General features: G+C 33.2%; 1 protein-coding gene across 1 annotated transcript; it reads right to left on the bottom strand.

Moving 5' to 3' along the window:
* Window positions 1-5,477: 5,477 nt before the first annotated feature.
* On the bottom strand, window positions 5,478-10,770 carry LOC145626772 (uncharacterized). The gene is made up of 11 exons (XM_081679249.1): window positions 10,410-10,770; window positions 8,292-8,403; window positions 8,148-8,161; window positions 7,805-8,023; window positions 7,395-7,466; window positions 7,004-7,093; window positions 6,852-6,890; window positions 6,534-6,638; window positions 6,086-6,254; window positions 5,730-5,839; window positions 5,478-5,615 (listed from the first exon to the last, which is right to left on the bottom strand). Exons 1-11 carry the CDS (start codon window positions 10,611-10,613, stop codon window positions 5,520-5,522), a joined length of 1,230 nt encoding a protein of 409 aa, XP_081535375.1. The 5' UTR covers window positions 10,614-10,770; the 3' UTR covers window positions 5,478-5,519.
* Window positions 10,771-11,411: the final 641 nt, after the last annotated feature.

Genomic DNA, 11,411 nt, shown 5'->3' with positions numbered 1-11,411 from the left:
AATTTCCTAGCTTTAGATATGTGCATGAGATGAAATACCACTATCTGAACACTGATAAGGATTTAATGAGGATGTTCAGTGAGTTTGCTGGAAAAAGTGAGATTTACATATGGGTCTATGATGAAGATAGTCCAACTCAGGTTTTTAAAGATGCTAAGAGTGTAAGGACGACAAGGAAAGAACAAGAGATTAAGGAGAAAAAAGATGCAGAACTTGTCGGGTTTTCAAATGCTAGTCATAGTGGGATTGGGAGGCATAATGATGTCGTTATAGTTCCAAAAATATCTGAAATAGGTAAGCCTTTAAAATTAACACCCAAGAGAGGAAAAATGTTAGTGTCTGAGGGTACCATCAATCCAATTCCAAACCCTACCATTGGCCAAAATAATGAAGGTATTGAATCAAATCAGGTTAATTTGGGTGCGTTGGATGATTTGAGTCAAACAATAAGTCCTGTAAGGGCTAGAGGGGGGAGAAGAGGCGGAAGAGGTGAAGGGAGAGGAGGGAGAAGGGGAGGTTCTAGAGGAAGAGGAAGAGGACAATCAAGAGGTTTTGAGTATTGGTTGGGGCTTGAAAATGAGGCAGGAGCTACAATTGGTAATGTAACATCTCAAACTGAGCATAGACAAGCTATTGTTGAACCTGATCGACCTGAACAACAACCTAAACAACAACAACTGTCAGTTGTGTCATCCCTTTCATCTAAAGCCCTAGTTATGAAGAAGAAAATGCCAAAGACAACAGCTAGGAGGAAGGGTTTGATAACTTCAACTTCAGTTTCACCTTCGGTTGCTGAAACATCTTACATGCTTTCACTTGAAAATCAAGATCTTGATGATGAATATGATCCAGAATTCTCCTTCTCTGGCACAGACAATGAATCTTCAACTGATGGTGATGAAATTTGTAGATGGTGATGAAGATGATGGGCAAACGAATAATGAAGCTGATGGGATTGTTGTTGTGGATAACTATGACCCATATGCTGATGATGTTTGGGAAGATGATGGTGTAGAAGATGATGGCAATGGAAATTACTTTGCAAAGCTATATAAAAATGGGGAAATGTTTGATAAACAGGAAGATGGTAAGATAAGATTAAGACCATGGCAACTTTTCTACGACAAGCAACATTTGAGAGATGTAGTCAGGGACTATTGTATACAATGTGGCTTTTCAGTGATTGTTGATAGGGCAAACAATTCAATTTACACTGTGTATTGTTCTACAGAGGGATGTGAGTGGAGGCTACATGCTTCTAGATTAGCGGATGGTTTCACTTGGGCTATAAAGTCAATAAAAAATGGAGAGCACACATGCTTGGGTTTGGAAACTAGAAATCCAATAGTGACTTCAAAATGGGCTAGTAGAGTGCTATTAGAAGACATTAGAGCCAACAATGATATTTCTGGTAAGGCATTGAATGCATTACTATGGAACAGGTTTAATGTTCAAATGGCCACTAGTACATTGTATAGAGTCAGAGCTCGGGCCTTAATTGAGATACATGGTGGCTATGATGAGTCATATTCTTTTTTGCCTAGTTATTGTGAAATGATCAAGAAAACTAACACTGGTTCTAATGCTAGTTGTGTGTGGAATCCAAACACTCATGTTGATAGGCCTTTGGCTTTTGTCACAATATTCATTTCATTTAAGCCATGTTTGGATGGGTTGAAGAATGGAATTAGAGGGTTTGTTGGAGTTGATGGGACACACTTGAAAGGAAATTATGGGGGTGTTCTTCTTTCTGCAGTAGCACTAGATGGGAACAATGAGTTGTTCCCATTTGCTTGGGGGATTGTTTCTAATGAAGATTCAGACACTTGGTGCTTCTTTGTGCATCATTTGAGGGATTTAATTAGGTCAACTGGAAGAGGAGATAAATGGTGTATCATTTCAGATCGGCAAAAGGTTAGTCTCATTAAGTTTTCACTTTTAATTTGTATTTCATTTTAATTTAACTAAATCATAATGTTAAATAAATAGGGAATTGAAATTGCACTTGACAAGTTGTGGCCAGAAGTGGATAGGAGATACTGTACCAAACATTTAGCTTCCAATTGGAAGAAAGCATTTCCTGGTCCATTAATGCTCTCTTTATTTTGGAAAGCGTGTGGTGCGTGTTCTGAGTTCACCTTTAAAAAAGCTATGGAACAAATGGATAAGGTTGGAAAAGGAGGAAGGTTATGGCTTGCAAAACTAGGCAATCAAGCTCGGTGGACAAAGCATAAGTTTAACGTTGCAACAAAGTGTGATGCAAATAAGTCCAACTTTGTTGAGAGTTTTAATGCGACTCTTGGTATTGATAGATGTAGACCTGTACTTACACTTTTAGAAGGTAAATTGTCGTATATATGTCATCTTGAAATGCATTATGCAAGATTTCATGGCTTGTGTTAACAATGCTACATTGTGTCATTATTTGTTGTAGGTATTCGAAGAAACACTATGGTAAGGTTGGCTTCTAGAAGACAGAAGTGTGAGGAGTGGACTAGAACTGACATTTGTCCAAACATTGTGCAAAGAGTTCAAAAGTTATGTCATGACTCAAGGACCTGCCATTCATATTTGTCTTCCTTTGGTGAATTTGAGGTGTTTGAGGGTAAGTCATACCTACCCGTAAGCTTGAATAACCAAACTTGTGTTTGTGGACAATGGCAATTATCTGGGATTCCATGTAGACATGGAATGAGGGCCATATTAGATTCTAAGCTTGACCCTCATGCTTTTGTTGATGAGTGGTACTCTGTTAAAAGATACAAGGCAGCATATTCGAATGGCATTAAATCAATACCAGATCATGAGCAATGGCCTGAGTTTAATTTACCAAAAATATTGCCACCTGAGCTAAAAAGAGGAATAGGAAGACCAAGCAGGAACAGGTTGAGAGATGAAACAGAAGATAGGAAGGGGAAGAGAGCCAAAACTGTTAGGTGTAGCAAGTGTCAAGATTTTGGGCATAATGCAAAGACTTGTAAAGGAGGAGCTACTGCAAAGCAAAAGTGGGGTTCGAGTAAAAAGAACATGCCAAAATCAGATGCATCTTCTCAAGGCATTGATGTTCCTAATGTAGCAGTAAGTTCGCAACCTAAAACAACTAGAGGACACACTTCAAGGCTGGCTACATCTCAACCTCAACCTATTGGAGTAACTAGATTGGGATCTCTCTTTATGTTTGCATCTCAACCAAGACAATTATAAACCAGTGTCTTATGAATAATTTGTGTTTTGTTTGGTAGAACATACACTATTATGAACCAATTAGTTAAGTGGCAGACCATTTTTAAGAAATTTTGCATTTGGCTTGAATAAAATTTTGTTGAATGAAATTTGAATGCTGTTATTTTGTTGTTAATTTACTGTAATTAAGTAGTTTGCTGTTATTTTACTGTAATTTTGTTGCAGGCTGATGGATTCTTTTGATTTAGTTATTATTTTGTTGTTGGAGCTTTTTTAATGTTGTTGCTTTAATTAATCTGTTTATGTGATCTGTCATTGACAGTTCTATGGCTTCTCAAAAATCTGATCCCGAGTCCATTAAAATCAAAGTAAGGAGATACTTCAGACCTGAAAACATCTCAGTTAAAAAACCACATCACTCTGAAATTCGTGAGGCATAATTGTTCAGTGCATATGTGTCTTTACCTTGTAAACATATACAATACCGTATGAATTATGAATTATGTACTGAATATCGCATTATATATTTTCTTCTAATTTGCTCTGAAGTCATCTGACAATGTAGCTGCAATCCCACTACTTGTCCATGTAATTTGTATTAATAAGGTTGCCCATGATCAATGGAAATTTGATATTTAATTGTGCCAACCTTTTGGCTATTGCTTGCAAGTTGCAGCCTAATTATATGTATTTGATAAAGCTCCCTGATCGTATTGGACTTACAAAAGGTAGTATACTTGTATCATTCAATAAATTAAGTGAGGGTAATTTAGTAAATTATTATTACATAACCATGGTTAGTGTATTTTAGGCTAATATATCACATTTAATAAAATAAAGCTATACAAGGGAATAATTGTAAAACTAATGCTATTTAAGAGAATTTGACAAAAATTTTGCTACCATAGAGAATTTACAAACTTTTATTGCTACCAATGAGAAAAACCCTTAAAAAAATAAAAGTTGCTGACGTCATTATTGCACACGTGTCGCTCTCTCAATAAAAATTTTCCCGCCTAAATGCAATAATGATGTTTTTTTTTTTTTTTTTTTTTTTTTTTTTTTTTGCTTGCTATCATATTTTACATTTTTGAAATTTAATTATTAAAAGCTTCTACATTACAACTAAAACCTATCAGTTTATCGTTGGAAATTTAAACAATTTTGAATAGCACACTAATAAATGAGCTCCTACATTGAACTATGAATTAAACAACGTTGATCACTATATCATAATTTTGATGAAAATAAAAAAAATATATAAAATTAGAAAATGTACGTAATTCTTATTTATATTAATGTACAATAGTAATTTATTTTTAAAATGTACAATTAAAAATAGGTTTTATATAAATCGTGCATCGCACAGGTTCTAACCTAGTTTTAATAATAATTACTAAATAATTTTTTTTAAAAAAAATCACAAGCCACCCCCAACCCGACGCACACTGCCAGCCCCCTTGCTAGTGGTCAATGGCTGGCCACCTCATTGTCGCTTCCCTGCCTTGATACGAAAACCTTACCAAAACCGTTGTCGAAAACCCTCACTGCGGATGGTGAGCCCCAGATCCACCACCGTTGAAACCCTTATCCCTACCCTATAACAACCCCCAAAACCTGAGAAATTTGACTGAACCAGAGGGATAGGGTTGCAAAACGGTGAGAAGGGGAAGGGGTATGACGGGAACAAGAACTACTAGGGTTGTCAATTTGGGGAGGAAGGAGTGATTAGGGATTCAGGGAGGGGATGAACGGGAAGGGGGAATGGAGGGGGTGGGGTCTCCAGCGCCGGGGGAGAGGTGGTCGCCGGCCTCTGGTAGTGGGTGGCTGAGATTTTTTATTTCATTCTATTTTATTTATTTTATTATTTAATTGTAAATTTTAAAAAAAAAGTTTTACTTTTAATAATTAATCAAAAAATAAATCTTAATTACTTTTTTATAAAAGAATCAACCACATATTGACAAGCATAGTTGTTCACCTTAACAACTAGTTACTTTTTAAGCTAACAAGTTTTGACTCATTTTGAGAAAATATACTACGCATTATAAAAGTCGACTTATTCTGAGTTAATCAAAATGTTGCCTTCTTTTGAGTTAACCAAGCAAAAATTGGCTTATTCTTGACAAATTATCCCATAAAGTCTTAAAAGTTTAAAACGCATAGGATATAGTAAAGCACTAAAGCCTCTGATTAAAGCAACAAGATTACAATACACATATATTAGGCAGGATCAAAATCGATTTCATACTTAAAACTTTACAGAAATAAATTATATTTTATTTAGTCTTTAATACGAAGTATAGTTTAACTTGATAATAGTAATATCAATAATACTAGTAAATTTTACTATTACAAGGTATGATTGTTGGTTCTAAAGCACTATCACTATTACATTTCTCATAAGTTGTGATGTCAATAATCTGCTCTCCCTGTATAATTACAAATAAGAAAATTACTCAAATAATTAATATAATTGTTAATATTACTAAGACTTTTGTTTTAATTTCAAACAAAGAGGAAAAATTAACTACAAGAAAGATTACCTTAGCAAGGTTTCTAAAATAAGTACTAGTGTAGTTTCCTGTAGGAAAGATTGCTTCCATCAAGTCTGCCAATACTAGCTGTGGTTGAGACACAGCGCCGTCGTACCAATCTTGAGAATAATAAACAAAATACGAATGTCAAAGAGATTAATTTTGATATACATATATAGCCACTAACTAATTTGAAATTTACGACGAAAACAAAAATAGAAGGAAACGGATAGTGTTTTGATTTACCATATCTTTAACAACTTTGACACAAAAGTACGGCCTAAGTCATGATCAACTCTATTTTATAATACGTAGTAATAAAGATTAAAGGTTGAGGAAGATTATGTATTGTGATGCATGCTCACCAAGTGAAGTGGTATTCATTTGCATTCTCTTGTCATATCTCCAAACGCTTTCATTTGTTAAGAAAGCAAAGCAAGATTTATCTTCAACACCAACATTTTGGAGGAATGTAGTCAAGTTGTATGTTGCAGGATCACTAGGGTATGTTTCATCAATCACTGCATCCACCGACTACAACATATATAGGATATGATATGGTTATAAAGCATGGTCCAATAACATTATGATTATGGGGTTGATATGATGCTTATGAAATACTCAAAAACTAATTATGATAAATCTTTTTTTTTTAAAGCAAAAAAACTTGTAATAAATCTAATGTATTTAATAAGTTCAAGTAAGTTTAGATAAGGTAAGGTATGTTCATATAGGTGAAAATCAGCCGAATAGAACACATGGACCTAGCAAATTGCAATAATATAATAGTTAAATATGGAGTAATAAACTCACACATAAGATAGCATGAAGTTGATCAAGGTCATCAGGAATTGATATGTTATAAGACATTTTGTTGATAGTTTCATCAACATTTTCTCCACCTGCATCTTGCACAAACTGCACCACCCCAAATTAGATAAGAAGACAAGTATAATAATAGAAATTGCGCCGATATATAAAAAGTTTTTGACACTTTAACTCTATTTTGTGATTCAAATTAATCAATGATCAAGCCCTAGTGTTACTCATTTTGTAGCAAAATCACTGGTTTCATCATATAATGTTGGTGCATTCTTTTACATATCATTATAAACAAATAGATGAATGTACCTTTTCTTTGTAGGCTTCTGTTGTAAAAGACCATTGTCCCTGCAAAAAATGAGTAAAAAAAATCACCAAAATTAAACTCAACACTAGCATTGTAAGTTTTTAGTATGAAGGTTGTATGTGTATTAACTTAAGAAATTTTGAGGCATACTTACATCTTCATAGCGCATCCAAGCAACAACAGGTTTGAACGACGAATTTCTGTTTGTAGACATGTTTGCCAAGCATAAATAATTTTGCTTAACCTACACACATAATATAAATGTATTAGTTAAATAAAACTACAGGATCATGAATGTATTAACTAGTTAGTCTCTTTTCAGTTATCGCGAACATTAGCCTAATCATAAAAGATGACATGAAGTTGATATTCAAATTGAGAACCAAAAACTTGATTTTAATTAACCTAATTGTTGTTGTACTTAATCTTTAAAACAGAGAAGTTGAGGCTTACAGAAAAATCAGACATTATAAAGGCAACTCTTATATAGTTTTAACAAACACTTTGATCAATACTCGATTGCAAAGAATTTCAATAAAACTTACTGCATCATATACAGAGTTTGCTCTGACTTCCAAATTCGCGAACACTGCTATATATTTGATCCACTCTGCACGCTAGCAATTAATATTCGGACGTTTAGAAGTGTAATACATTAGGCTTTTAAAGAAACACTTGTAATATATACGCTAATCAAATTTCTACGTACTATGAACATTGTGCTCTCTTCAACTAAAAAAATAAACTCATTTTCGCCTACTAAAAGTCATCAAATCAACCAACACCAATTTTGATGAAAAGAATTTTGTCCAAAAGAATGTGATTGCTTCTAATAAAGATGCAAGTGAATCAATCAATCGATTACTAGATTAGTTCAGTTCAGTTCAGTAAAAATCAATTGAAAAGGTCGACAAATAAGATATAAAACTAGACATACGCTATAGAGTCGACCAACCTGAAGAGGTAAGTCTTCGGATGATGCTTGAAATGTAGCAATGTTGCAGGCTGGTGGTTGATCAGTGGCACTAGTAAAGTAAGCCGAAAATTGAGAAAGTTGTTCTGTCTCACTTTTATTTACCATTGTAAGTTCTCCTCCTTCGTATAACTTCATTAAGCACGCAGATGCCATAGTATTTGATGTTATACCTTTACAAGTACCAAGCATACCTAGAAGCTGATACAACCATATATATAAAACATGGATGTCGTCGAAACAATGAATTTTTTACTTATGCAATACTTACTGGAATGGCGGTGTTATACAGAATTGTCGAAAATGGCTAGAGAATGATTATTACCTCAAGGAAAGAAACTGCAAGAAATCACAGAAAATAGTGTGCAACTCATTAGATGCCTACTTGTTAGAGATATCGGAAAATATATGTGTAACACTACTTTCCAAATTTTGGCTGATAGAAATTTGTTATAAGTATATTTTATACCTGGAACGCCTGGAAACGTATCAGTATCAAGTGTGTAATTCGACAATGGGACTACGAACGATTTCATTCGATTTGTGCAGTATTTTGTCCTTCCTGCCATCTTTGAGTTATTCTGTAATTGCATAGTAGAATATCTGAATATGTTATGTAACAAACAACTAGATAATTAGATATCCATTTTACAAGGTTTTAATTTGTTCTTTTTATTATTGATGTTTAGTGGTCTACTAATCTCATGTACTGTGAGTCTGTGAGGTCTATAATGTATAATTAACAAGGTAATGCTAAATTAATTGGTCCATACTTCTAAGCTAAGACAATACGCAGTTGAAGAACAACAAAATTTTCAAGCTTGTTTAGAAATGAGCAAAAGTTGAATAGTACACTTTCATAGTTTCATGTATGACTCGTGAACAACTTGTTTGTGTTCGAGTTTTACTCTGTTCAAAACTCTCTATTTCATTGAATTTTTAAAATTTGCTTTTTATCACTATATACTTTTATAAGAAAGTAAGTTTCTCTTACAACTGTATAGGAAACCAACTTTACAACATCCAATTATATGAATTTGATTATAGGTTTTTCAAAAAAAAAAAAAAACATATAAACTTGATTATAATGAAACAATACCTGCTATTCAAAAAAAAAAATGAAATAATACCTTTATTATGAAGTGTTCTTGTGATTTTGATTAAGGCAAGAAAAAAGGGAATGAAAAAGTGGAAACATGTAGCAAAAGTATGATAAATACCTCGAAAAAAATAAAGTAGAAGTGTAAAGAACAAAAAGAAATGAGCTTACGAGAAAAATATAAAGAACAAAAGAGAATATCACACATTAACGTTTCTAACGTGTTATTCCTATTTAATAAGACCAATTGATGCATATTCGTAATGGGAAATTGGGATGTTAATTTGTATTTTTTTTTTTCATAAGAAATGGGAATAGGAAACTGACAAATGAGTACTGTAATTGCTATTTTTTTATTTTTTTATTTTTTTTATTGTAATTGCTATTTTAGTTATCTGCAATTTTGTTGAATTATTGATGAGAGACAGTTCCCTATGCAAAATCAACACAAAAATGGTGACGTTGGTGTTTGATTTTTCAAAACTTCCAAACGATGCTTCTACTTTTGCGATAATGCAACAGATGGTCCTAATCGTTTACGGGCCAGATTAGATCTTGTTCAGACCATTATTATTGAATCCAACTTTTATTTACTCGTATTGTTTTAAGCAAGCAAGATTTTGATTGAACACCAATCAATCAATCAATCAATCAATCAAAGCCTTAACTCCGCCAGTGGGTTTCCCGCTGCCAGTCCCAAGCCTGGATAAAGGAGGAGGGTTACGGTAGGCCAGTGACAGCCAGTATAAAACTTCGTCACATCCCATGACATGAGCCAAACAGATATTTGATTGAACACCTAAACTAAATAATTCGTATCTAACAAAATTTCTTAGATATACTCGGATACACTTAGCAAGTTAGTTACTATGAGTATTGACTAGCTTTTGAAGCTTTTTTAATTTATACTACGTGAAATGTCCCTTACTTATACGAGTAATAATTGAAATATGGCTAACAATAACATTGACTTTTAGTTCCTACTTCCTAGTATGGACCTGGATTGTTTGGTTCATGGTTTTCCTTTTTCTATTTGGAGAGGTGAATTTGACAATATAATCTAGCCCGTACTTGATCTCAACCCAACCTGTTGACTCGAGTTGCTCCTCCTATATTTTTGCTATTGTTTACTAAGTTTATCCCTTCAAGGAGTTCGATAGAGATCACTTATTTTTTTTCATCAAATTGATTTCGTTTTGGTAATACTACGACATATTATAAGCCCAACACGATTCGACCCTGAATAGAACATGTATAAATTTGTTTTCTATTACTCTTATGTATAGACTTTGGATCCACACCCCATATAAAGTCATAAGACTAGTAACACTGACTGGATGTCTGGATATTACCGTTTTTAATATAAACTTCCAATCCTCTTATCACTGACTCTACTTTCCAACTAAGAAGGAAATACAAGTAAAAACTACACTTAAAATATAGTAACACAGATAATTATATATAACAAGAAAAATATCAAAACTATACCTGTATAAGAAGATAACTCTTTCCATCAATAACATTTTTGATAACTTTGAAGGTTTGCCCATAATACATCTTGAAGTTCTTTGCATCATCAACCGTGCTAATGTTCCCTACCTTCACCGGCGGCGGCTTATCGGCATTTACACTAAACTCCTCCCAATTTATAAATGTACATAACATTATGAACCATATACTTGGTAACATCATTGAAAAGCAAAAGAAAATGTATGTTTTTTACTTATTGGTTTGAAGTTAAGTGTTAAGATGAAGAAAAAGAAGAGAAGAAAAACAGAGTACTCTGTTTTTGTTGGTATTATGTGATTGGTATGAATAATGAGGGGTAAGCCACTTTACTATAGTTGAGTACTTGAGTGGAGAGTGAACTAAGAAGTTGTCTCCATGTTTTTATTTACCAATTTTAATGTAACATTGAGAAAGTCATTCATCTTTTTAGCTATAAGGATGGCTCATTGTGGTTTGTGGGTCCATTTCATTTTAATGATAAATGTATGTATTGTACCAGTACTTTGCTTTCAATCTCTCTTACGGAGTATGATTTTCATTTTATAATGTACAGAGTATAATTTTGATTTATCTATAACATGGAATAAAAATAGAAGTGTTCAAAAAAGATAATATACATAAAAAAAAACTTTATAACCATTTAAGTTGTACAATTTAATGGTGGTGACACTCTTTTTTTTTTTTTTTTTTTTTTTCTCTTCAAATTTACATACATGGAAGAACAAAATGGATTTAGTAAGGGCCTATTCTGATTGACTAAATTGAGTTGAACTGAAATGAAGTGAAATGAACTGAACTGAACTTATTATAGCAGAACTGAACTAATCTGAATATTTTATAAGAGAAGGAAATTAAGAGTTCAACTGAACTGAATATTTTATAAGAGTAGGAAATTAGGAGTTGAACTGAACTGAACTTATTTAGAGCTGAACTGAACTGAAAATAATCATATCAGAACAGGCCCTAATTCCTTTTTATAAG

Source organism: Chenopodium album, chromosome 4, assembly GCF_948465745.1.
Source record: "Chenopodium album chromosome 4, dcCheAlbu1.1, whole genome shotgun sequence".
Lineage (NCBI taxonomy): Eukaryota > Viridiplantae > Streptophyta > Magnoliopsida > Caryophyllales > Amaranthaceae > Chenopodium > Chenopodium album.
Note: the sequence above shows the minus strand (reverse complement) of the source record. Positions and strands in the feature narration are given on the sequence as shown.

Coding starts and splice junctions, on each gene's coding strand:
- LOC145626772 (XM_081679249.1), bottom strand. CDS start 10,613: ATGATGTTACCAAGTATATGGTTCATAATGTTATGTACATTTATAAAT. Junction 7,094..7,394: donor CAAACTCTGTATATGATGCA/GTAAGTTTTATT, acceptor TTATGTGTGTAG/GTTAAGCAAAATTATTTATG. Junction 5,840..6,085: donor AATGAATACCACTTCACTTG/GTGAGCATGCAT, acceptor ATTATTCTCAAG/ATTGGTACGACGGCGCTGTG.